A 20,525-nucleotide genomic window follows, 5' to 3' on the forward strand; every position below is an offset into this window, starting at 1 on the left:
GCCGACAGACGCTTTCCATTCACACGTCTCGTGCTTCATACAAAAAAAATGGGCATGGAGAAGTACAATAGGTAGAAGCGTATATGCGTGTCATGAGCTGTTAAACTGACGCTCCCTAGTTCATGGTATGAAGTCACTTCTTCCCATGAGCTCGAGCTGTAACCTCGACCATCGGTGGTGATTCCACCCCGGCATCCTCTGCATATTCAGACGATCCTTTGGTGGCGTATCGAACCACTTGCCATATCTTCTCGACACCCCCATCGACCAGCGGGTAGCAGTTGGCGATGAGCAACGTGAGGAAGAGCCACACTAGGCTGACGACAACCCATGCGATGAAGAGACCTCTGGACATGATGTTCCGTGCGCCGTACATGGGAAGCGGCCAAAGAAACACCTGCCCGACAATAGTCGCCACTGCCCAGTATAATGCCGCACTGGACATGCGCTTCATGTATCCGACCCTTTCAGGGCTGAAATACACCTCCGGGTCGAACGTTTCGTGAGTCGTGGGACTGCCGTCGCCTACCCGCTCAAGTCGGGCAAGCTTCTCCCATTCGAACGTGCCCGGATTCAGGAGTGACAAGACGACGGTGATGGGCAAGGGCACAAGCATGGACGTGATGCAGGCGTACATGCAAGGCAGCGTCTTGCCCGTGGTGCCGATGTTGATGTCTCCATACAGCGCGTAGGCTGCACCGAACCACACCGAGAACCCGGACAGCATCCCCATGATGGGTGCTACCATCGCGGCCGTGGCCGACTGCCTTCTCCAGAGTAGGGCGAGGACGGTCGGGATGGTACCAGGACTGGCAACGGTCAGTCGGATGGAGTGTCAGCATGGGACGAGGACATGTGCAGGCGACTTACCAAATCACGATTCCGATCATGTAGATCAACCAGTTGAGGTCCACGCCAGCTCTATGCAGGACCGTGGCAAAGGTGGATATGAAGAGGGCAGATCCCACCACGCCAATGTGCGACCACCTGATCAGTTGCCGATCGTCGGGGGCTCTGCTGATGTACGTGCCGTACACGTCGAAGGAGACGATCGAGCTCATGGCTATCAGCTGCGCGGATGCCACGCTGGTGCAAGCCATGAACAGGATCAGAAGGATGGCGACTGCGCCGCCCTTGCCCGCCACAGCAGACGCGGTGTACGGCAAGACAAGGCCGGCACCGACCTCGGCGTCGGTGAGGCGTCGAGGATATGTCGGCCAAGCCGGTGTCTGCTCCAGAACGAGAGCCCCTGTATCCACGTCAGTTCTCTGCAGGATCCGTCTCCCCTGGAGGTGGCTGCGTCGTCTTACCAAGTCCCACGACGGTCCCAAAGGCCCAAGGGATGGCAAAATACGCGTTCCCGCCGAGGACATAGCCCGGAACAGCGGCCGCCACGTCGGCAGAGAAGCCCTTCTGCCAAAAGCCAGTGTCCATGATGACGATGCCAAAGTTTGTGACGATGTGGATGATGCCGAAGAACAGCGACTCGTCACTCTTCATCGTCAGATAGGACCCCTCGTGGTTTCCCTCGACCGTTCCCTCCGACGGCAAGCTCCTGACGGCGTCGTACAGCGCGCCGACGGAGCCGATCTCCTCGGCCAGCATCACCTCCAGGCTGAACCACACCAGGATGATCATGATGATGAAGGTGTGGATGTAGTCGGTCAGGAACGTCGCCCGCAGCCCACCCCAGTACGTGTATACGACGACGCCCAGAGGTAGGAGATATGTCGCGGCGTAGACATCCATCCCCGTCAGGGACGAAACGGCGGTGGACGCGCCGACAAGCATGGACGTGAAGTTGAAGATGTTGTTGAGGAGGGCCATGAAGGTCCAGAGCATGTGCGCGCCCTCGCCGTGCCGGACCTTGATGATCTCCAGGAGCGTGTGCGCGTTGGGCGCCTTGAGCTTGGTCTGGATGGCAAGGTATGCGAAGAAGCAGATCATGACGCTCTGACCGTTTGCCCACCAGACGGGAAGGGCGATGCCGTGCCAGTAGGTGAGATACGGTGCCCCCAGCAGGGCTGAGGTGAATGTCCAGGACGAGATCACGGCTGACGTTGTGAGCCCCGTCCTGACTGTGCGGTTGGCCACCATGAACCTGGTAGACCTACGACAACCCCATAACCAGCGGCGGGGGTCAAGGGTGGCCCGGGCGACACGTCGGCCATTGCGTGTTAGTCGTATAGAGAGTATCACCACAGAAGTAGAGATGAGGACCTCGGGATTTAAGGATGAAAGACGCCTGAGAGTGCGGGAGGGCTCGCTGATATATCGAGTCATTCATGCTGACAATTCACATAGCAATTTGTCTCTACGGGCCATCTCGATGTCATATATGATATAATTTCCAATTCCGGGATTTTTAGCATCTAGGGGCAAATCAGATGTGCGTCGTCGGGGTTTCATGGGGGGGGAGGGGGTGTAACAGTTCAATCTTCAACTGTTATCTCGCAGCTTGACGTGAATGATGCCTAGATGTGTTGAATGCGGTCAGCAACTCCGCCAAGATGGGAGAACATCATATTAGTGTTGATGTCGTGATATGATGCGTGTGAGAGAGTGATATTTCCCTTTTTATTCCCTCGGCTCGGTTACACTTGCCGATATACTTGTATCAGGAGATGCGGGCAGGATGATTTCGAGATTGCGACATTATCAGACGTAATCTTCGTCCTTCATGTTACATCTTTCGACCCAGCAGCTGTTCCTCTGCAGCACTGCTCGTGTCTGCGTCCGACAAGATGCCTGAGTGACTTTCTGGTGGCTATCATCCGGTTGGTGGCGTATCAGGGAGAAGCCAACAGGTTCTCTGCTCATCTAGATGATGGAATTTGCAGAGTTCATTCTGTGCTCCGGACCTTATCTTCATGTATGCATATGCATACTATATAAGACTTTCCTTCAACCGTTTCTAGGGTGGCCATGAGTACGGTAGGTATTACCTACATGTATCATGAGATCCGTTCGAGGTCGATGGAAGACTCTGTCATAACGAGTATACTTTACAACTTGCTGCCCCTAGTAGAGTCCAACATGGCCGACGAGAAGAGATGGATACTGAATGCCTTCTCGATGAGCAGCCCAACCCACGTCGCAGCAGGTATGGCGAATGGCCAGCATCGTACTCATGGACGGACACTCACCTCACGAGCGCGCAACAGGGCTCTGGAGACACCCGCGGAACCAGACACATCGATACAAGAATATAGACTACTGGATAGAGCTTGCAGAGATCCTGGATGGGAACTTCCACGCCCTGTTCCTAGCAGACATGCTCGGCGTCTACGACGTGTACAAGGGGCCCGAGAATATAAGGGAGGTTATACCGGGGGCCGCTCAGTTTCCGATTTCCGATCCCTCGTAAGCCATCGCAGTCTATCCCGCTCTCCTCCACCATCAGCTACTAATCGCCCATGAGCCCCAGGATACCTATCGCCGCCATGGCTGCTGCGACCAGGTCACTCTCATTCGGCGTGACGGCATCTACTACATATGAATCTCCCTTCCTCCTGGCTCGCCGCTACGCGACACTGGATCACCTTACAAACGGCCGCATCGCTTGGAATGTAGTCACCAGCTATCTTCCCAGCGCGGCCAAGAACCTCGGACTGGAGCAGGAGATCAATCACGATGAGCGGTACGCCATTGCCGACGAGTTTCTGGAAGTCGTCTATAAGCTTCTGGAAGGATCTTGGCGCGACGATGCTGTCAGGCTCGATCCTGATGCGATGGAATATGCAGATCCCGATGGAGTTCGCAGAATCGACCATGTCGGGTAGGTCATCCGGATCCATGCTCTCGAGTTCAGAGTCACTCACCGACGTCCCTTGTCAGAAAATACTTCAAGGTCGCCGGCCCGCATCTCGTCGAGCCGTCCCGCCAGCGCACCCCGTTCATCTTCCAAGCAGGCGCCAGCAAAGCCGGTAAAGAATTCGCCACCAAGCACGCCGAAGCCATGTTCCTGCCCGGCATGGAGATTGCGACCGTCAAGAGGACGGTGGATGATATCCGTGCAACGGCCAGAGCGCAAGGTCGCGATCCGGCCGGGATCAAGCTGCTCGTGGGCATGCTCGTGATAGTCGACAAGACGGATGAGATGGCCCGTGCAAAGTACGACGAGTACCTGTCGTACGCCGACCTGGACGGTACCCTGGCCCTCTTTGGTGGCTGGACGGGGACTGATCTCGGAGGCTTCGCCGACGATGACGATCTGAAGTTCTCGGGGCCGGGGGCCATTCAGAGCATGGTGTCCTCCTGGAGCGCTCAGATACCTGGATCGGACAATCTGCGCTGGACCAAGAAACGAGTGGCGCAGGAACTTTCGCTCGGAGGCCCCCACCCGCGGGCTGTTGGCTCGGCCCAGACCGTCGCGGACACCCTACAGAGCTGGGTTGACGAGGCGGACGTCGATGGCTTCAATATCTCGTATGCCGTGGGCCCCGGAGACCTGGAGGATGTTGCCAGGTATCTGGTCCCTGAGTTGAAGCGCAGAGGTGTGTTCTGGGATGCAGCAATAGCCGAGGGAAGGACGACGCGCGAGAACTACCTTGGGACCTTTTCTCCGGATGGGAGACTGAGCGAGGACCATCCAGGGTCGCAGTATAAGTGGAAATCCGGAAAATAGAGTGGCCAAGATAAATACAGCCAACGATGATTTCGAAGTCTGTCGAGTCCGTGTCAGAATTGGGTTCCCCATTAGACGAACACCTCACCATTTACGAAGCTGAAGAAGAGTTCTATTAACCGTATGCGAAGAGATATGAAGTCAGCTACACATACTCAAGCATTCTCCGAGCTTCCCATTAACTGATTGAGATGAACGCGGGCTGAACAAAGGTGGGCTGACCTAACCACTGTAACCCCAACCCTAAACCCGAATATTAGGGTTATGCATATGCCACTCCACACTCCACACTCTCCACCAGGATCGGCTTCCGTGGCTTATCTTTGAGAATCTCCTCTCCCTCAGGGTAATCATCCACTCTACCCTGGTCATCCCACAGAGCAGCAAGAACCTGCCTCTGACCTATCCATGCACGTCTGGAATGCATGACGGCAATGTTCTATTGAAGAGAGAAAAATAGGGGGGGGGGGTCAGTATGACAGATCAAGCATGCATGCACGATTGACCGAGATATGTGCACTCACGTCAAGGAGGACCAAGTCGCCCTTTTCCCATTTGACCAGAACCTGAGAGGACTCAGCGATTTCCAGGGCGAGATCCAAGTGCTGTCTCTCAATCTCCTCTCCGTTGCCATACAATGGAGGTGGGTGGTACGAGCCATCGTCTCCCCTGAAAGGGGGTTCAGTTGCGCCGTGGTGGACACTGCGGCCCCATGCGCTGGTGATGTTGCCGAACCAGGTGGCCAGCCCGGTATCGTTGTGAATCCGTATCACTTTTCGTGGTGCGTGGTCAGTCAAGGAACGGATGGACATCTCAGAGGCACATCAGTGAGAGATACGTACGAGGAGTCGTATGCGTGACGGTCAGGCTACCGTCGTCGTTCCATGTAAAGCTGTTACTGTGGCGCTTGACTTCCTCCTCGATCTTCTGCCTGGCAGTGTTCTCGTCATCCGTGTCTGCGACATTCTGTCCGTAAGCACCATACACACTCGTCCCCGTTGTCGACACGACGTCCTCCTTTCCGTAGCGGTAGACGTAGCGGACTCCCCTCTCCAGAAGCTTTTGGTAGAATTCCGGGGCGCGACGTTTGACCTCGTTGGCAAGCTGGATGCTCGAGTTGATGGGCGTCTCACCGCCTAAGTGATAATGATCAGATTCAACCTCATGATTTGGCCCAGAAACCCCAAGACGAATGGTGGAGAATTTCCAAACGCTCTCTTTCCTGGGTTTACCTTCTTCGGCGGGAACTATGGCGGAGAATGTGAGCCATGCTGGATGGATCGTTGACCATCCGTATTCGTTATGCGGCCAGATCGGGAGGGATGGAGGGCTGCCGAGGTCAGAACATTGATCATGCCAATGTACAGATGAGATGAGCATGGTGTTGAACAGGGAGGTGAGGGCGAGAAGAGCCACATCGGGAGAGAACACACCCCTCGTTGGCGGTTTTGATATTCTTGGCCAGTACCGTCCTCTTGGGAGGCCGTCCAACCTCCTCATGGGCCTGGAAGCCGAACGCATGAGCCAGCTCACTATAATCCTGCGCGTTCTCTATCGGAAGCCCTCTGATCAGCACAGCGCCCCCATGTTCTCTAACCAGCTCGGTTAGCTTTCCCGAGCTGGACAGCTCCCTCAGGGCATCGACATAATCCTGGAGAGATGCAACCTGATCTTGCGTTGTCTCGGCCCGCAGCGCTAGCGGAAACGGGGCATCTGAATGGAAACCCAGAGACTTGGTCCTCTGTTGACCCTGGAAGGTGAACTCCCTCAAAGAGACTTTGAGAGTCATTCTAGCTGCTGAATCGATCAGTTAGATCCTGTCAACAGATACGTGAGTAGTGCAAGTACAACGACTATGTAACAGTAATATGACTAGAGAACCCTTCCCCCCCCCATATGCACATACGTATTCCTGCCATCATTTTTATATCCGGTTATCTGGACAAGGTGGATCCGGATGTCCTCTTCTCCATGTCATGCTGTCCATTGTAATTTGTGAGGAGGTGCATCAGAGCGGACGTACTCGGGTATATGTCGTGATGATGATGGCCGATGGCGTTAGATCCAGCCTCTAGCAAGACACGGGGATAGCATATGTACGCCCGCGCAAACGCAACTTATACTAACCACATGGTTGTTGATCCTAGGTCTTCCCCCATTTCCGTTCGGAGCCCTCCATCTGCCAAGAGTAGATGACTGGGGTGAAGAAAGAAACATTCTCGCGTTTCCGCCCTTCTAGTGGTTGTCGTGTTGAATGCGTACATGGACAAGCCCGATGGCGTGATGGCTAATACCGTATGCCAACCGTGACGGATAAACGCCGCTGTCGCTTATACATGCCATTTCTTTTCTTGTTCTTCAGATCCATCTCGTTCTCTATCCCGTGCTTAAAAGAAGACGCGGGCACGATGTCGTATCGGAACAACTGACTGGCCTGTACATCTTGATGGGATAGCATCGGCACATGATACACGTCAACAAGCATCATGGCCAACGTACAGAAGGAACATGTCGACGTGGAAACGGACCCGACCACGGGCGACGGGCACGAGAGAGACGCATGGCTCCCCGGGGAAAAGTACCACTGGTTCCGAGGTGTCTTCTTCCAGGCTACGATAGTCGGCATCGCCGCGTTCGCAGCACCGGGGTTGTGGAACGCCATGAACTCGGTGGGAGCGGGCGGGCAGCAGACGCCGTACCTGGTCATGGCAGGCAACGCGCTGCTCTTCTCCCTCATGACCGCAACGTGTCTGGCGGGTAGTCTGGTGTCGAACCGCATCGGCCTGAAGAACACGCTCATGCTAGGAACGACCGGCTACGTGCTGTACTCGGCGGCGCTATACACCAACAACCGCTACGGCACCCAGTGGTTCATCTACGTCGGGTCGGCGGCGTGCGGCATCACGGCCGGCCTCTTCTGGGCGGCCGAGGGCGCCATCATGATCAGCTACCCCACCGCGTCTTCCAGGGGCCGCTACCTGGCCTACTGGCTGTGCTACCGCAACAGCGGGAGCATCCTTGGCGGCATCATCAACCTCGCCTTCAACTCGCGCGGGACCGCGGCCGGCAAGCTCGACTGGCGCACGTACATTGCCCTCGTGGCGCTGCAGTGCCTAGGCCCTGCGACCGTGTGGCTGCTCTCGCCTCCGGAGAAGGTGCGGCGTCGTGACGGGTCCCGCGTGCACCAGCTGGTCAGGATGAGCGATCTCGACGAGCTGAAGGCGCTGGGCCGCGTCGTCCGCCGACCGGAGATCCTCCTTCTCACGCCGCTGTTCATCTACGTCAACTGGCCCCTCCCCTACATCGGGTCGTACATGTCGCTGTACTTCTCCGTGCGTGCCCGCGCCCTGGCGTCCCTGGTGTCGGCCCTCGCTCAGATCGTCGCCACACTGCTCATGGGCGCGTTTCTCGACTGGAAGACGCTGAGTGTCGCCACCCGCACTCGCTCCGCCTATGTGCTCATCATGGCCCTCACTGGCGCCTGCTGGGCTTGGGGTACCGTCGTGCAGCGCGACTACACGGCCCGTTCGCCTGGTCTGGACTGGGTCGACTCTGGCTTCGGCCGCGGCTGGGCCCTATATATCCTGTGGCAGGTCAACTGGGCGCTGACGTACAACTACGGCTACTGGCTCATCGGCCACTTGGCCAGAGAGCCCGCCGATGTGCCGAGGTTGACAAGCTATATTCGTGCCATGGAGAGTGCTGGGCAGACTGTCTCGTCTGGTATCAGCTCGACGCCTACATCGGTATGTTGAACGTTCTAGCTCGCTCCTGCACGGGTACAGCTCTAACTGATTTGTGATGAATATAAGCTACTCATATGTCTCGGTATCAATTTTGGGCTCTGGGGCGTTTCCCTTGTCCCGGCCTATCTCGTCATCCGCGAAATTGGCGTTAAGCTGACGGGGCATGACAAGGAGGATGAAACTCAACAACAGAAGACATTGGCAGGATCTTGATGGCAAGCTGTATGCTGGTGTGCAGATTGACAATGCGTGACAATGTATGCTGCCTTGGATGAATGTTTAAAGAGGGGGCACACGCATGCAAGGCTTGCATGTATGATTGTCATAGAGCAGTGAGAACCATGAAACTCCGTTTAATATTATTCCATTGATTTCGTGTTCCAAATGGTAGCATCTGAGCTTACGCTTAGGTGAATAGACTGTTTCATGCATATCCATGGTGTATCCTCACAAGTGCATACTTATTGCATAGACACTTCATCTAACGAATATATAACTCTAACCGGAGTCTCAACCCGAATTATCCTTATAGACGGTTCTCGCGGGGGCCTCCCTCCCAAGGCAAGGACCGCATCGCGTCCACCAAATCTTGGGTGAAATAGACGTCAATTTTATCTGTTTCCTCACCACCAAACCCAGCGTCCTGACACGTACTACGCCCCCTCCTCTCACCTCCGGCCCCCTCACCAGATCGACAGGAAATGCCATAATGCTCCAACGGTCACTCCTCCGTTCCGGTACCAGGAGACTCGTTTCATCGGGAGTCGTGCGGCACCAGCAGAAGCAGCTGGCAGGTCGCGTGGCAGTGCGGCACCAGAGCTTCTCGTCCAACCCGGGTAGCCCAGCGACGATAACAGACAGCGGGTTCTGGAAGTCACTGATCCCCAAGCCCATGCGCAAGGAGAACCGAGCCAAGAAGAAGAGCTCGAGTGCATCGGCAGAGTGGAACCCCGCGACGTTCTACGTTGTCATATTCCTCCTCATTGGGTCCATGTCCATCCAGATGATCACCCTGCGCAGCTCATTTCAGGGCTACATGAGGCGTTCAGAGGTCAAGATTGCCCTGCTGAGGGACGTGGTCGACAAGATCCAGAGGGGCGAGAAGGTGGATGTTGAGAAGGCGCTGGGGACGGGAAACGCCGAACGAGAGGCGGATTGGGAAGAGGGTGAGTGCTGTCCCGGAGAGGCAGGGGAGAAGGAGAGCGTTGGGATCTGTTACTGACCGCGTTTCTCAGTGTTACGAACCATCGAGAGCGAAGATGGTGCGCCTAAGGCCTCGAAAAGGACGAACCGACAGGACACCGAACCGACCGACCCTGCGAGCAAGCAGCAGCAGCAGAAACAACCTGCCCCAGTAGCAGAGGAGACGACACAGACAACAGAGAAGCCGTCGGCAGGATTTGGAAGCTTCTTTTAGAAAAGAAAACCCGGTTAATGTAATATATATATATATATATAATCATGGTACATGTCATATTATATAAGAGTTTGTGGATGGGAGGAAACACAAAAAAAAAGTCGCACACTGCTCTATCTCCAACCACTCACGAGAGCATATCCTTGAAGACGCCGTGACCCTCCAGCGTCACAGGCTCGCCGCCTGCCGTCGTATGATCATGGCCCTGCTTACGAAGATGAGACACGAGAGCAGGTAGGAGATCCTGTGTAGCCAGCTCAGTCCTGACAGCCTCCTCACCGATCTGGTGCGAACCCAGAAGATCTCGGCCAAAGAGGCTGTCCTCCCCGCGCACGCCACCCATGCTGACAATGGCGATGGGCATGCCCCTGTCGGCAGCCCTCTTTGCCAGCCGCCAAGCAGAGTAGGTAGCCAGCGAGGTGCCCAAGACGAGAAGCTTACCCGCGCTGTCGATGGCGTCCTCGGCCGAGCTCTTGACGCTGTCCGCAATGTTCTCGCCGAACATGACGACGGCAGGCTTGAGGACGCCTGCAGTGCTGGGATGGGTCCAGGCACCCTGGGCGTCGGCCTCGACGATGTGCCGACTGCCATCGGGACGCACGGGCGGGTCGCTCAGACACTTCGGGCAGGGCGGGTAGCGGAACGTGGTGTACGGAGCGTCGGGAAGGTCGACGTCGCCATCGGGATTGGTCCTGATACCCTTAAATCTAGGCCGCTCCTGCTCGGCGCCGCTATTCTCGGCGTCCAGGGCGCCGGCGGCCATGGCGTCCCGCAGGAGGTCGTCCCACCGGGGATTTAGGCGAGAGAGGTGGTGCTGGAACTCGTCGCGCGGGTACTCCTCCTTGCAGGTGGTGCACACGGTGGCCCGGAGGTACCCGTGCAGCTCGAGGGTGGGCAGGTCCGGATGGGCACGCGGGTGGAACGAGTCGACGTTCTGGGTGATGACGCCCCTCACGAAGCCCAGGTCAGCCAGGTCGCGGATGGCGTAGTGGCCCGCGTTGGGGGCGGCATTGGCCAGGCTCGGCCAGCCCAGGAAGCTGCGCGCCCAGTAACGCTTGCGATACTCGTGGCTGTTGAGGAACTCGCTATAGTAGATGGGGCGGTAGGACTTGTTGACGCGGTACGTGCCCTTGGGCCCGCGGTAGTCAGCCAGCCCCGAGGCCACCGACAGTCCGGCGCCGCTGAGGACAACAGTGGACGAGGGCAGGCTCGACAGGTGGCCGTAGTGGTCCGGGGTGGCCGTCAGGAAGGCTATCAGGGCTGCCACGGCTCCCGAGAGCGTGTCGGCCGTGGCCGGGATGATGGTCGGAGGTGGCAAGGCATGGGTGTATGGAATGCGAATGAGGGATTTGCGCATGGTGGCCTTCTTGGCCGCGCTCGGCGCGTATAGTAGGGCAGCCGTACCACTTGTGAGCAGTGACCGACTGCTGCTCAGTGACTTTGGAGTGGGTGATGCATATGGTGAACTGATGGATGGGGTTTGGAGGGGCAGATTTGACTGGGGGGCGGTAAGGGACGAGGCTGTCGATGACGTGGGTTGGTCGAGGTGAGGCTGAGAGTCTGAGTGGTCGAGCGTGAGTGGTCGAGCGTGAGTGGGCGGCGGGGCTGCGCTCGTGCTTCCCGAAAAGCCTCGTTTCCGGGACCCACGTGACTTGCCCTCAGAGGCACCGAAAGGCGAAATGACCCTAACGTCCCACGTAATCTGTAGATGGCTCCTCTCTCTCTTTCCTCTAAACAACGACTTCCAGGGACCTCAGGGACCTCAAGACCTATCTGTACGAGTATACGCATCACGCATGCGTCGTGCGAAGCGCCACCAGTGGGGTCAGATACACACGCTAGCTAGTCTTGTCGGTTATCAATCAGTGGCCGTGCACGCCCACCGTGTGCGTCGAGTCGGGATCCGTAAGCGGGGTCTTCTCTGTTTCATGTTTTTTCTCGTCTCGACGTGATACGTGAGCATGGTCTAAAGAGAAAGAAAGAAGAGTATACGATAAATTGTGACCATCGTCTCTCACGACTTGTGTGCGTATTCTTCTGCGATCGACCCAAAAAGAGAGACCGACCGATGAGTGAGACGCCGCATAGAGAACTGTAGGATAACACTACGTGACGACACGGAAGCTTGGAGCGACAGCGCACGCCGTTTGGCACTCTCCGGCGACGGGCCAGCGTCCCCCAATAATCAGAACGGCCACACAATACCGCCAGGGTCGAGCAGCGCATACCGGCCCTGAGTTGGTTCAGGGAAAGAGTTGAGGATGAGAAGAGGGAGTGCAGCGACATGTGTTCAGCAGCGATTGTGTGTGCAATTTCGCAATGATGTCTCGAACGGCTAGTGCTGTAGACTACGGTGCGGAGTGCGTACGGAGCGCGTACGGAGTGCGTACGGGATGTATGTATGGATGAATCGATGGTATGATGTAATAGGAGGGAATAAGAAATGAAGAGGAACAGGGACAGGAACAAGGGACACGAGGACGGGGAATGCGATGCATGCACCATGGCATCCCGTAGGGGTTCGGCAGGTTCGGCGGGCATAGCATCTGCGCCGAGGGGGACCTAATGGGCGGGGGGGATAAAGCGAGGCCAGTAAGGTCCGAGGGGATCCGCGGCCACAACATCAGCTGATTCAGCTTGTGCGGACGGGTTCGGAGTAGGCGGTCAAGGGGGGAGTGAGTATTGATACTCGTGTGTCTCGGGGGATACTACTAGTCCACTACAGTCAGTAGCCTTGTCTGTTAGAGTTGGCGACTTTGGTAACAGCTGCATCGGGACTAATGCTACCTGGTAATCTGTAGTAGCAATTGCATCTACGATACGAGCATACGAGCATACGAGCATACGATTTACGAGTATTATATCGCAGCGTCGGGGTACTAATAGCAGTACTTCCTTTTTACGGCTACACGAGTAGATTTGTCTGGGTAACAGGTTCCGCAGCGTGGTACTGAGAGCATACTATGACTACTTGTACGAGTACAGCTACAGATACTGGTAACACCTACATGTACTAGTCTTGATTATAAAAGGTCTTCCTACCACTACGGAATATCAGCGGGGGGGGGGGGGGGGTTGTAGAGGGGGCGGGGCGGATTTAGTTCTGATCTGATAGTGGTGTCATTGCGCCGGGGTCTCTCCCTCATCGTACTATTTTTTTTTCCTCTTGTAATCTTTTTTTTTAACCCTTTAATTCTTTTTTTTCTTCCTCTTCCTCTCTACGATGGTACCTGGGGCTGCGGCGCTGAGCGAGTAAATCCGAGCCCGCCGCCACCAAAGAGAGAGAGAGAGAGAGAAGAAAAAAAAAGCCCCGACGCCGAAAGGAACTGGGGACGGACAGAGGGCATCATTTCCCTCTCTGTCTCCCTCTTTCTATAACCATTTTTTTTTCCTCTCCTCATCCTCAACCAGCTAACTAAGCTACACACATATACATATACACACGCACACACGAGCTATTTGATCGTTCCACGCACACAACGTCCACCTTGATGACCACAGGCTTACCCTTCTGAACCTCACCATTCCTGCATGTATCCCGCGGCAGGGCGCCGCTCGGCCTTGCGGTGCGTGACCAGCGGCACCAGCAGCGGCGGCGCCGCCAATGGCAGGACCAGCAGTGGCAGCGGTGGCCTGGGCACCAGCTCCAGCACCCCGAGCAACAACCGCAGCAGCAGCCGCAGCAGCAGCCGCAGCACCACCACCACCACCACCAACACCACCAACACCGTCAACAGGGCCAGCACCACCACCACCCGGGCCACCCTCACTGTCGCAGTACCTCCAGGGGCCCAGGGGGCTTATTGCTGCTACAGCGCAACCCCCAAACCACAGCGAGGATTGCTATTACTAAGGAGACATAATAGGCCACGCCAACCTCCAAGCGCCGCACCCTCGACCTCACTCTCATCGCATTCTCAGCGTCGCATTCTTCAAACCTGCTCGACATTATTGTCCTATTCCCATTACTCTTCTCCTCCTCCTCCTCCTCCTCCTTCTTCTTCGCGCACCTCCCTGTTCACCTCCAATCCGACTCCCTCTTCACAGCCACCATCTTACTCGACACCCATCGAACCGCGTTCCCTCTTCCCCAACCTCTTACTCGGCCGCAGTCGTCGTCTACGATATTCGCACTTGCCAGCCATTGTCATGGGGCAAGCCAACCAGACGCGTGATAGCGTCGACGACCATCGACTCCGCAAGACGGCGACGGCGACAAAGGCCGAACTCGAACACGATCACGACCACGACCACGACCGCGACCACGATGATCCTCTTGACGACCATCACCATCACGGCCACTCCCACGGCTTAGGCGGCCACCATCACCACCACGACACCACCTTTCTCGTCTCCAAGAACCGAAACGACCCGGGCGTCCGCATCACAAACATCGGCCTCATGTCCAACCTGGCCATGGCTGCCGTCAAGTTCATCGCCGGCTGGGCCTTCAACTCGAAAGCCATGGCCGCCGACGGCTGGCACAGCCTGACCGACCTGGCCTCGGACGTCCTGACCCTGGCCACCGTCTCGTTCAGTCTCCGGTCGCCCTCGGAGCGATTCCCCCTCGGATTCGGCAAAGTCGAGAGCCTGGGCGCCCTGGGTGTTTCCGGTATGCTCCTGGTGGGGGGGTGCTACATGGGATGGGACAGCGCAATCACCCTCTATGGTCACTTTAGCCCGGAGACGGCCCACGCCATCCTCGCGCATGTCGGTCACGGCCACGGCCACGGTCACAGCCACGGTGCTGCTGCTCTTGGTATACCGAGTATCCATGCTGCCTGGGTTGCCGGTGGTACCGTGCTGGTCAAGGAGTGGCTGTACCACGCAAGTAAGCTCCCCCCCCTTCTTCCCTTTCGCCACTTGTCCTCCTAAGCCGGGGAGAAGCTCTGGTAGCTATCGGTCTCGCCATGTCCAGTGCTGACCCTCCAAACAGCAATGAAGGTGGCTCGTGAGCGGCGCTCGTCAGTCCTCGCATCCAACGCCGTCCACCACCGTGTCGACAGCCTGACGGGCATCGTGACCCTCGTCGCCATCCTCGGCGCTAACGTCATCGAGAGCGCCGCCTGGCTGGATCCGGTGGGTGGGCTCATCATCTCCTCCATGGTCATCCACGCCGGCGCGGTCAACATGGTCGACGCCCTGTGCGAGCTGGCCGACCAGAGCATCGACGAGGACGTCAAGATCAGCGTCGAGAAGAAGGCCCGCGCCGCCATCGCCGAATTCGACCCGGCCGGCGAGACGCAGCTCCGCGACGTCAGCGGCATCAAGTCTGGCCAGAACTTCATGATGGACCTCGAGGTGTCGGCCCCCGGAACCTGGAACATCGACCACGCCCGTGAGATGGAGTCGGCCATCCGACAGCGCGTCGGTACTGACGTCCGTGGTGTGAGGCGTGTACGCGTCCGCTTCGTCTCGCATCATGAACCCATCTACAACAAGTTTGATGAGTTCATCATGGATCAGCCGGAATCTACGGAAGACAAGGGGAAGGAGGACAGCAAGAAGAGCAATTGATGTTTGGCATCGAAGAAAAAAGAAGAGGTGAAGCATTTCTGTAGCGAAACAAAAAAAGAAGAACATGGGAGAACGAAAGAGCAGGGGGGGGGAGAAACGTTGGGCTGTTCTTTTCAGAGTATGGGTGATAAACAGGATAGCCACTGTACCATTTTGCGCAGAAGTAGGTGTGGTGCCATCTCACGGCTTGCTATGATAGAAAGCATGGAAAAGTTCAAAGTTTCAAAAATACCAAATGATATGCCTACTCTACTATGGTGGCACGGACATTGGGCTGTGTACGAGCACGAAGTGTCGTAGGTCTAAGCGAAGTCGGACAAGGCAGCAGGATTGGGGGAAGAGGAGACCAAGGTAAGAGACATACAGGGGAATGCGGCACCCAAGGTTGTATGACTAAGCATCCGGAAGCTGCTGCCACACTCACATCTGTAAATAGCCTCATAGATAGATTTTCCTTCCTTTCCGTTCAGTCAACCAGGCACCAAGATACGCACTTAACGATCCGGGACGTACCGGTAGGCAGAGACCACCGCATTCACGTCTACGGGTCATCGTGTGTTGTCGCCAGCAGGAAGCACGGGAACGAGAGAGTAGGGCAGACAGTGGCACGCAGACACACCAGTACGAGTGATCTGTACAGATGGCAGATAGGAAAGTAAAACAACACTCATCAGCCCAATAAAGGCCAGGGCGAAGGCCAGGGCGAAGGCCAGGGCGCCTCCCCTGCTACATAGAGACTACTGACCGTCAAAAGAATGGTGCTGCCTAGATGTCGCGGAATATTTGCCAGCTAAAGAAACCCCCACATTTTCAAGATGCCATGGGCCCAGTAGGGGGAAGCTCTGATAGTTCTGCAAGCCATGGGCAAGAACCGCCCCAACCAGCGTCATGATGTGGGAAGTACGAGTACAAGTTTAGCATACGAATAACCCGAGTAACGTGATCCGAGAGGTTGACAATCTTTCTCTCCCTCATGCTCTTTCTTCTCTCTTCTTTCTCCCTCTTTCCCCCTCATTGTTGTCTTTTTGCTTCTCTATCTGCTTCATTACTACTCCGTATATCATCCCGGCTATTCAGCCTGATTACAACGGTCAACCTAGTCGTCCCTGGATTACATCATACCCTCTTCCCACCTTAGTGAACAATTGACCCCTCCAAACGGTTGCATCAATTGCCATTCTTCCCCTCCCCCTCCGCCCTCCAACCGCATGATACCGCCACACATACACACGTTACAGACATCACAGAGAAGAAGGACAGAAAACGACAATCATGAGTTCTGGCGACGGCCCACTCTACCTGGGTTTTGACCTGTCGACCCAGCAGCTCAAGGGTATGATGCACGCAGAGAGGCAGAAGGAAGCAAGAAAAGATTTTTTTTTCTTAATAATAATAATAATAATAATAATAACAATAAAAGAGCAGAGAAGACTGACTTGATCCCGATCTAGCCATCGTCGTCAACTCAGACCTCCAAACCGTCGCACAGGCCAAGGTGGACTTTGACGGTGACTTTGGCGAGAAGTATGCCGTGAAGAAGGGCGTCCACGTCCGCGAAGAGACAGGTGAGGTCTACGCCCCTGTGGCCATGTGGATGGAGTCTGTCGACCTTGTCCTCTCCCGCCTGAGGGACGCCATGGGATCCATCCCCATGGACCGCATAAAGGCTCTCAGCGGCTCCGGCCAGCAGCACGGGAGCGTCTACCTCAGCAAGGATGCCGAGGGGCTCCTGGCCAACCTCGACCCGTCCAAGGCGCTGGTCGAGCAGCTCGCTCCCTCCCTGGCCCACAGATGGGCCCCCAACTGGCAGGACCAGAGCACGCAGGCTGAGTGTGATGCCTTCGACGCCAAGCTCGGCGGTCGCGAGAAGCTAGCCGATGTCACCGGTAGTGGTGCCCATCATGTATGCCTTCCCCCCACCCCTCCTGTGTCTGTCGGCGGGGGCACACGCAGCAGATCCCGCTAACGTGGCAACCCGTCGCAGCGCTTCACCGGCCCCCAGATCATGCGTCAGCGTCGCGTCAACCCGGAAATGTACGCCAGCACGGCGCGCATCTCGCTCGTATCGTCGTGGCTCGCTTCGATCCTCTTGGGCGCCATCGCCCCTCTCGACATCAGCGACGTGTGCGGCATGAACCTGTGGGACATTGCCAAGGACCAGTACAGCCAGGAGCTTCTCCTCCTGACGGCCGGTGGTGACGCCGAGGCCGCCAAGGATCTGAGAGCCAAGCTGGGCGAGCCTCGCGCCGATGGTGGCGGCTCCATGGGTGCGGTGTCCCCCTACTTTGTATCCAAGTACGGCTTCAGCCCTGACTGCCAGGTCTCCCCATTCACGGGCGATAATCCGGCCACGATCCTCGCGCTCCCGCTGCGACCCCTCGACGCCATCGTCTCCCTCGGCACGTCGACCACCTTCCTGATGAACACGCCGACGTACAAACCCGACGGGTCCTATCACTTCTTCAACCACCCCACCACGCGCGGCAACTACATGTTCATGCTATGCTACAAGAACGGCGGGCTCGCACGCGAAAAGGTGCGCGACGAACTGCCCAAGCCCGAGCCTGCTGCCGGCGGCGGCGGCGGCAACACGGGCTGGGAGACGTTCAACAAGGCCGTCCTCGAGAGCCCCCCTCTCGGCGTGGCCAAGGACGGCGACCGCGCCAAGATGGGTCTCTACTTCTACCTGCGCGAGGTGGTGCCCAACATCCGGCCGGGCACGTTCCACTTCACCTGCAACCCTTCCGACGGATCCGACCTGGCAGAGGAGGGGGCCGGCAGCCGATGGGACCCCGCCACCGACGCGCGCGCCATCGTCGAGTCGCAGGCCCTGTCCATGCGCCTCCGCTCGCAGAAGCTGGTCCACGCCCCCGATCCCCAGGGCCTGCTCCCGGCCCAGCCCCGGCGCATCTACCTCGTCGGCGGAGGCTCTCTCAACCCGGCCATTGCCCGCGTCATAGGTGACGTGCTCGGTGGTGTAGACGGCGTCTACAAGCTCGATGTCGGGGGCAGCGCCTGCGCCCTCGGTGGAGCGTACAAGGCTCTCTGGTCCATCGAGAGGGAGGGCGACGAGACGTTCGACGAGCTCATCGGCAAACGATGGAAGGAGGAGGGAGCCATCGAGAAGGTCGACCAGGGATTCCGCGACGGCGTTTACCAGAAGTACGGCAACGTGCTAGGTGCCTTTGAGAAGATGGAGCATCTCCTCCTGGCGCAGGAGGGCAAGACTCCCAATGGTGATGATCTGAATTACACTGCCAACAAGAAATAGAATATACATCGTGATGAAGCAGGAGACTAAATAAAAATAAAAAAAGACGAATTACCCCCCCCCCCCCCCCCCCCCCCCCCCCCAACGGGTATCTACTGATTTCGGGGTTTGAGATGATACATTTGACTAGACAGGAAAAAAAGACGGTTACCTGACGTACTTGCCCATGAAGCGTCTGTGGAAATCTGAGCGGATGAGGTCCTGTAAAGGCATTAGTTGTGTTCGTAATAGCAGAAAAGGATAAGGTAACGAAGATAGAAGGCGAGGCGGGAGGTAGAAGAAGGGGGAGAAGAGGTAGAAGAGAAAAGAAGAAGAACAGGAAAAGAAAGAGAAGAAGAGAAGAGAAAAACTCACGTTGACAAACTCCTTCTGCTTGCCCCTGTCTTCGGTCCCACGAGCTTGATTCTTGAAGACGACATCGTCATCCCATCTCCTCTTGATGGTGAAGTCCTGCTTGTTGAGGAGGGGGTTACCGAGAGCGATGTCCCGCTCACGGTCCTCCTCGTCGGCCTTGGCCCTCTCAGCCTCCTCCCTCTTCTTCTTCTCCTCCCTCTCGCGCCTTACGCGCTCCAACTCTCTCTGGAGCTCTGCATCCTCATCCTCATCGTCGTCGTCGCTGTCATCGTCGCTATCATCGTCGTCGTCGTTGCCGTCGTCATCGTCGTCGTCATCGTCGGCATCCAGCGCCCTGGTCTCGGCTAGTATTCGACGGCGTTTTGCTTCGAAGTCTTCTTCCTGATCCTCTTCCCTGGCGCCCCCTTCACCGGATGATGAGATCTGATGAGATGGTCGCTTGGCCGTGGCAGAGACGGCGTCTTCGTCGTCAGAGCCGTCGTCGGGGGCAGCGCCGCCGCCGCCAATCTTCTTGGTCTTGGAGAAGTGGGCGGCCTCGGCGGCGAGGAGCTCGGCTGCGAGATCACGAGAGGAGTCTTCGTCCTCGTCGGCTGCGCCGCCCTGTCCAGATTGACGGTACTTGAGCTGGGTGTGGGCGGGTAGGAGACGTTGGTGGTAGGCTGGGCCGCGGAGGGCCTCCTTGCCTCGGGCCTGGATTATGAAGATGGGTTAGTGTGTTTTTATGTTTTTTTTTTCCTGGTTCAGGCCAGTGGTTTTTCTTTCTTTTTTTTTCTTGGAGGAGGAGAGAGAGAGAGAGAGAGAGAGAGAGAGTGCGTACCGGGTCGAATGTTGGTCTGTGGGCGGTTGTCATTTTTTATGTGGTTGTGGTGCTTTTGTCGTTGGTGGTTGGGGGATGAATGGTGATGATGATCTTTGTTGTTGATGGCGATTTAGGAATGGGCTTCAGATGGATCTTGGCGGAGTCGGATGTTTAGGTAAGCGTTGAGATGGGCTTACAGGATGGTAACACAGGTATAGTTCATAATATGGTATTATCCTCTCCCCTTTTCTCCCCCATCATGAGCTAGTGTTTTAACTCTCTCCTTGGACATGTTTCTCGCCTAGGGATATCGTAACTGTATCTAGAGGGGGAAAAAAAGAAGAAGAAAAAAACGTTTCTGGCGTCATTGGGAACTGGCGAGAACGGCCGATGCTAGCTCCGGATATGGCTTCTATCTAGCCATGTCCCGAGTACCGGGAGTACTGGCCTACGCCACGCGGCCGGAAGGACTGCCGTATTTCGAAATGGTTGACGTGAGGAGAAAAGAGATGTTCTACCTTTTGGAAAGAGAAAGGGAGGAGAGTAGAATCATGGATAATTCATTCATGAAGGGATATACGTCAAGGTGTATCCTGGCGAGGTCTTCTGCCTTGTAACTGCGGACGGAGGTCCTTGCGTGGTGATATTAACACAACGCCACAACAGACAGAGGTGGAGAAGCATAGAATGTGCACCGTAGAATCACGTGAATAGATGCAGAGAAACCACAGAATTCTACATCCTACCACTCATTCTCACTCCTCAACCAAAGAGTCCGTGTCCGATTAGAAGCT

The 20,525-nt window shown here is 56.5% G+C and overlaps 9 protein-coding genes across 9 annotated transcripts; 5 read left to right on the plus strand and 4 right to left on the minus strand.

Annotated features, from left to right (window-relative positions):
• Positions 1-133: 133 nt before the first annotated feature.
• On the minus strand, positions 134-2,097 carry GMORB2_6667 (urea-proton symporter; the record flags this gene model as incomplete). The annotated part of the gene is made up of 3 exons (XM_035468637.1): positions 134-809; positions 871-1,249; positions 1,311-2,097. The coding sequence occupies 3 exons, from the start codon at positions 2,095-2,097 to the stop codon at positions 134-136; spliced, it is 1,842 nt and encodes a 613-aa protein (XP_035321771.1).
• Positions 2,098-3,036: 939 nt separating this feature from the next.
• On the plus strand, positions 3,037-4,627 carry GMORB2_6668 (Flavin-dependent oxidoreductase, luciferase family; the record flags this gene model as incomplete). The annotated part of the gene is made up of 4 exons (XM_035468638.1): positions 3,037-3,103; positions 3,213-3,363; positions 3,428-3,778; positions 3,838-4,627. The coding sequence occupies 4 exons, from the start codon at positions 3,037-3,039 to the stop codon at positions 4,625-4,627; spliced, it is 1,359 nt and encodes a 452-aa protein (XP_035321772.1).
• Positions 4,628-4,889: 262 nt separating this feature from the next.
• GMORB2_6669 (Taurine catabolism dioxygenase TauD, TfdA family) lies at positions 4,890-6,416 on the minus strand (the record flags this gene model as incomplete). Its single annotated transcript, XM_035468639.1, has 4 exons — positions 4,890-5,066; positions 5,152-5,399; positions 5,470-5,763; positions 6,059-6,416. 4 exons carry the CDS (start codon positions 6,414-6,416, stop codon positions 4,890-4,892), a joined length of 1,077 nt encoding a protein of 358 aa, XP_035321773.1.
• Positions 6,417-7,113: 697 nt separating this feature from the next.
• GMORB2_6670 (DUF895 domain membrane protein) lies at positions 7,114-8,586 on the plus strand (the record flags this gene model as incomplete). Its single annotated transcript, XM_035468640.1, has 2 exons — positions 7,114-8,373; positions 8,440-8,586. The coding sequence occupies 2 exons, from the start codon at positions 7,114-7,116 to the stop codon at positions 8,584-8,586; spliced, it is 1,407 nt and encodes a 468-aa protein (XP_035321774.1).
• A 496-nt stretch (positions 8,587-9,082) lies between these two features.
• GMORB2_6671 (uncharacterized protein) lies at positions 9,083-9,790 on the plus strand (the record flags this gene model as incomplete). The annotated part of the gene is made up of 2 exons (XM_035468641.1): positions 9,083-9,539; positions 9,609-9,790. 2 exons carry the CDS (start codon positions 9,083-9,085, stop codon positions 9,788-9,790), a joined length of 639 nt encoding a protein of 212 aa, XP_035321775.1.
• A 127-nt stretch (positions 9,791-9,917) lies between these two features.
• GMORB2_6672 (Sir2 family) lies at positions 9,918-11,147 on the minus strand (the record flags this gene model as incomplete). The annotated part of the gene is made up of 2 exons (XM_035468642.1): positions 9,918-10,631; positions 10,908-11,147. The coding sequence occupies 2 exons, from the start codon at positions 11,145-11,147 to the stop codon at positions 9,918-9,920; spliced, it is 954 nt and encodes a 317-aa protein (XP_035321776.1).
• A 2,792-nt stretch (positions 11,148-13,939) lies between these two features.
• Positions 13,940-15,307, plus strand: GMORB2_6673 (Divalent metal cation (Fe/Co/Zn/Cd) transporter; the record flags this gene model as incomplete). The annotated part of the gene is made up of 2 exons (XM_035468643.1): positions 13,940-14,621; positions 14,727-15,307. 2 exons carry the CDS (start codon positions 13,940-13,942, stop codon positions 15,305-15,307), a joined length of 1,263 nt encoding a protein of 420 aa, XP_035321777.1.
• Positions 15,308-16,579: 1,272 nt separating this feature from the next.
• Positions 16,580-18,578, plus strand: GMORB2_6674 (xylulokinase; the record flags this gene model as incomplete). The annotated part of the gene is made up of 3 exons (XM_035468644.1): positions 16,580-16,640; positions 16,759-17,210; positions 17,292-18,578. 3 exons carry the CDS (start codon positions 16,580-16,582, stop codon positions 18,576-18,578), a joined length of 1,800 nt encoding a protein of 599 aa, XP_035321778.1.
• A 147-nt stretch (positions 18,579-18,725) lies between these two features.
• On the minus strand, positions 18,726-19,782 carry GMORB2_6675 (protein CWC15; the record flags this gene model as incomplete). Its single annotated transcript, XM_035468645.1, has 3 exons — positions 18,726-18,779; positions 18,933-19,622; positions 19,750-19,782. The coding sequence occupies 3 exons, from the start codon at positions 19,780-19,782 to the stop codon at positions 18,726-18,728; spliced, it is 777 nt and encodes a 258-aa protein (XP_035321779.1).
• Between the last annotated feature and the right edge of the window lie 743 nt (positions 19,783-20,525).

This window comes from Geosmithia morbida (genome assembly GCF_012550715.1).
Source record: "Geosmithia morbida isolate 1262 chromosome Unknown scaffold_6, whole genome shotgun sequence".
In the NCBI taxonomy this organism is placed as follows: Eukaryota; Fungi; Ascomycota; class Sordariomycetes; order Hypocreales; family Bionectriaceae; genus Geosmithia; species Geosmithia morbida.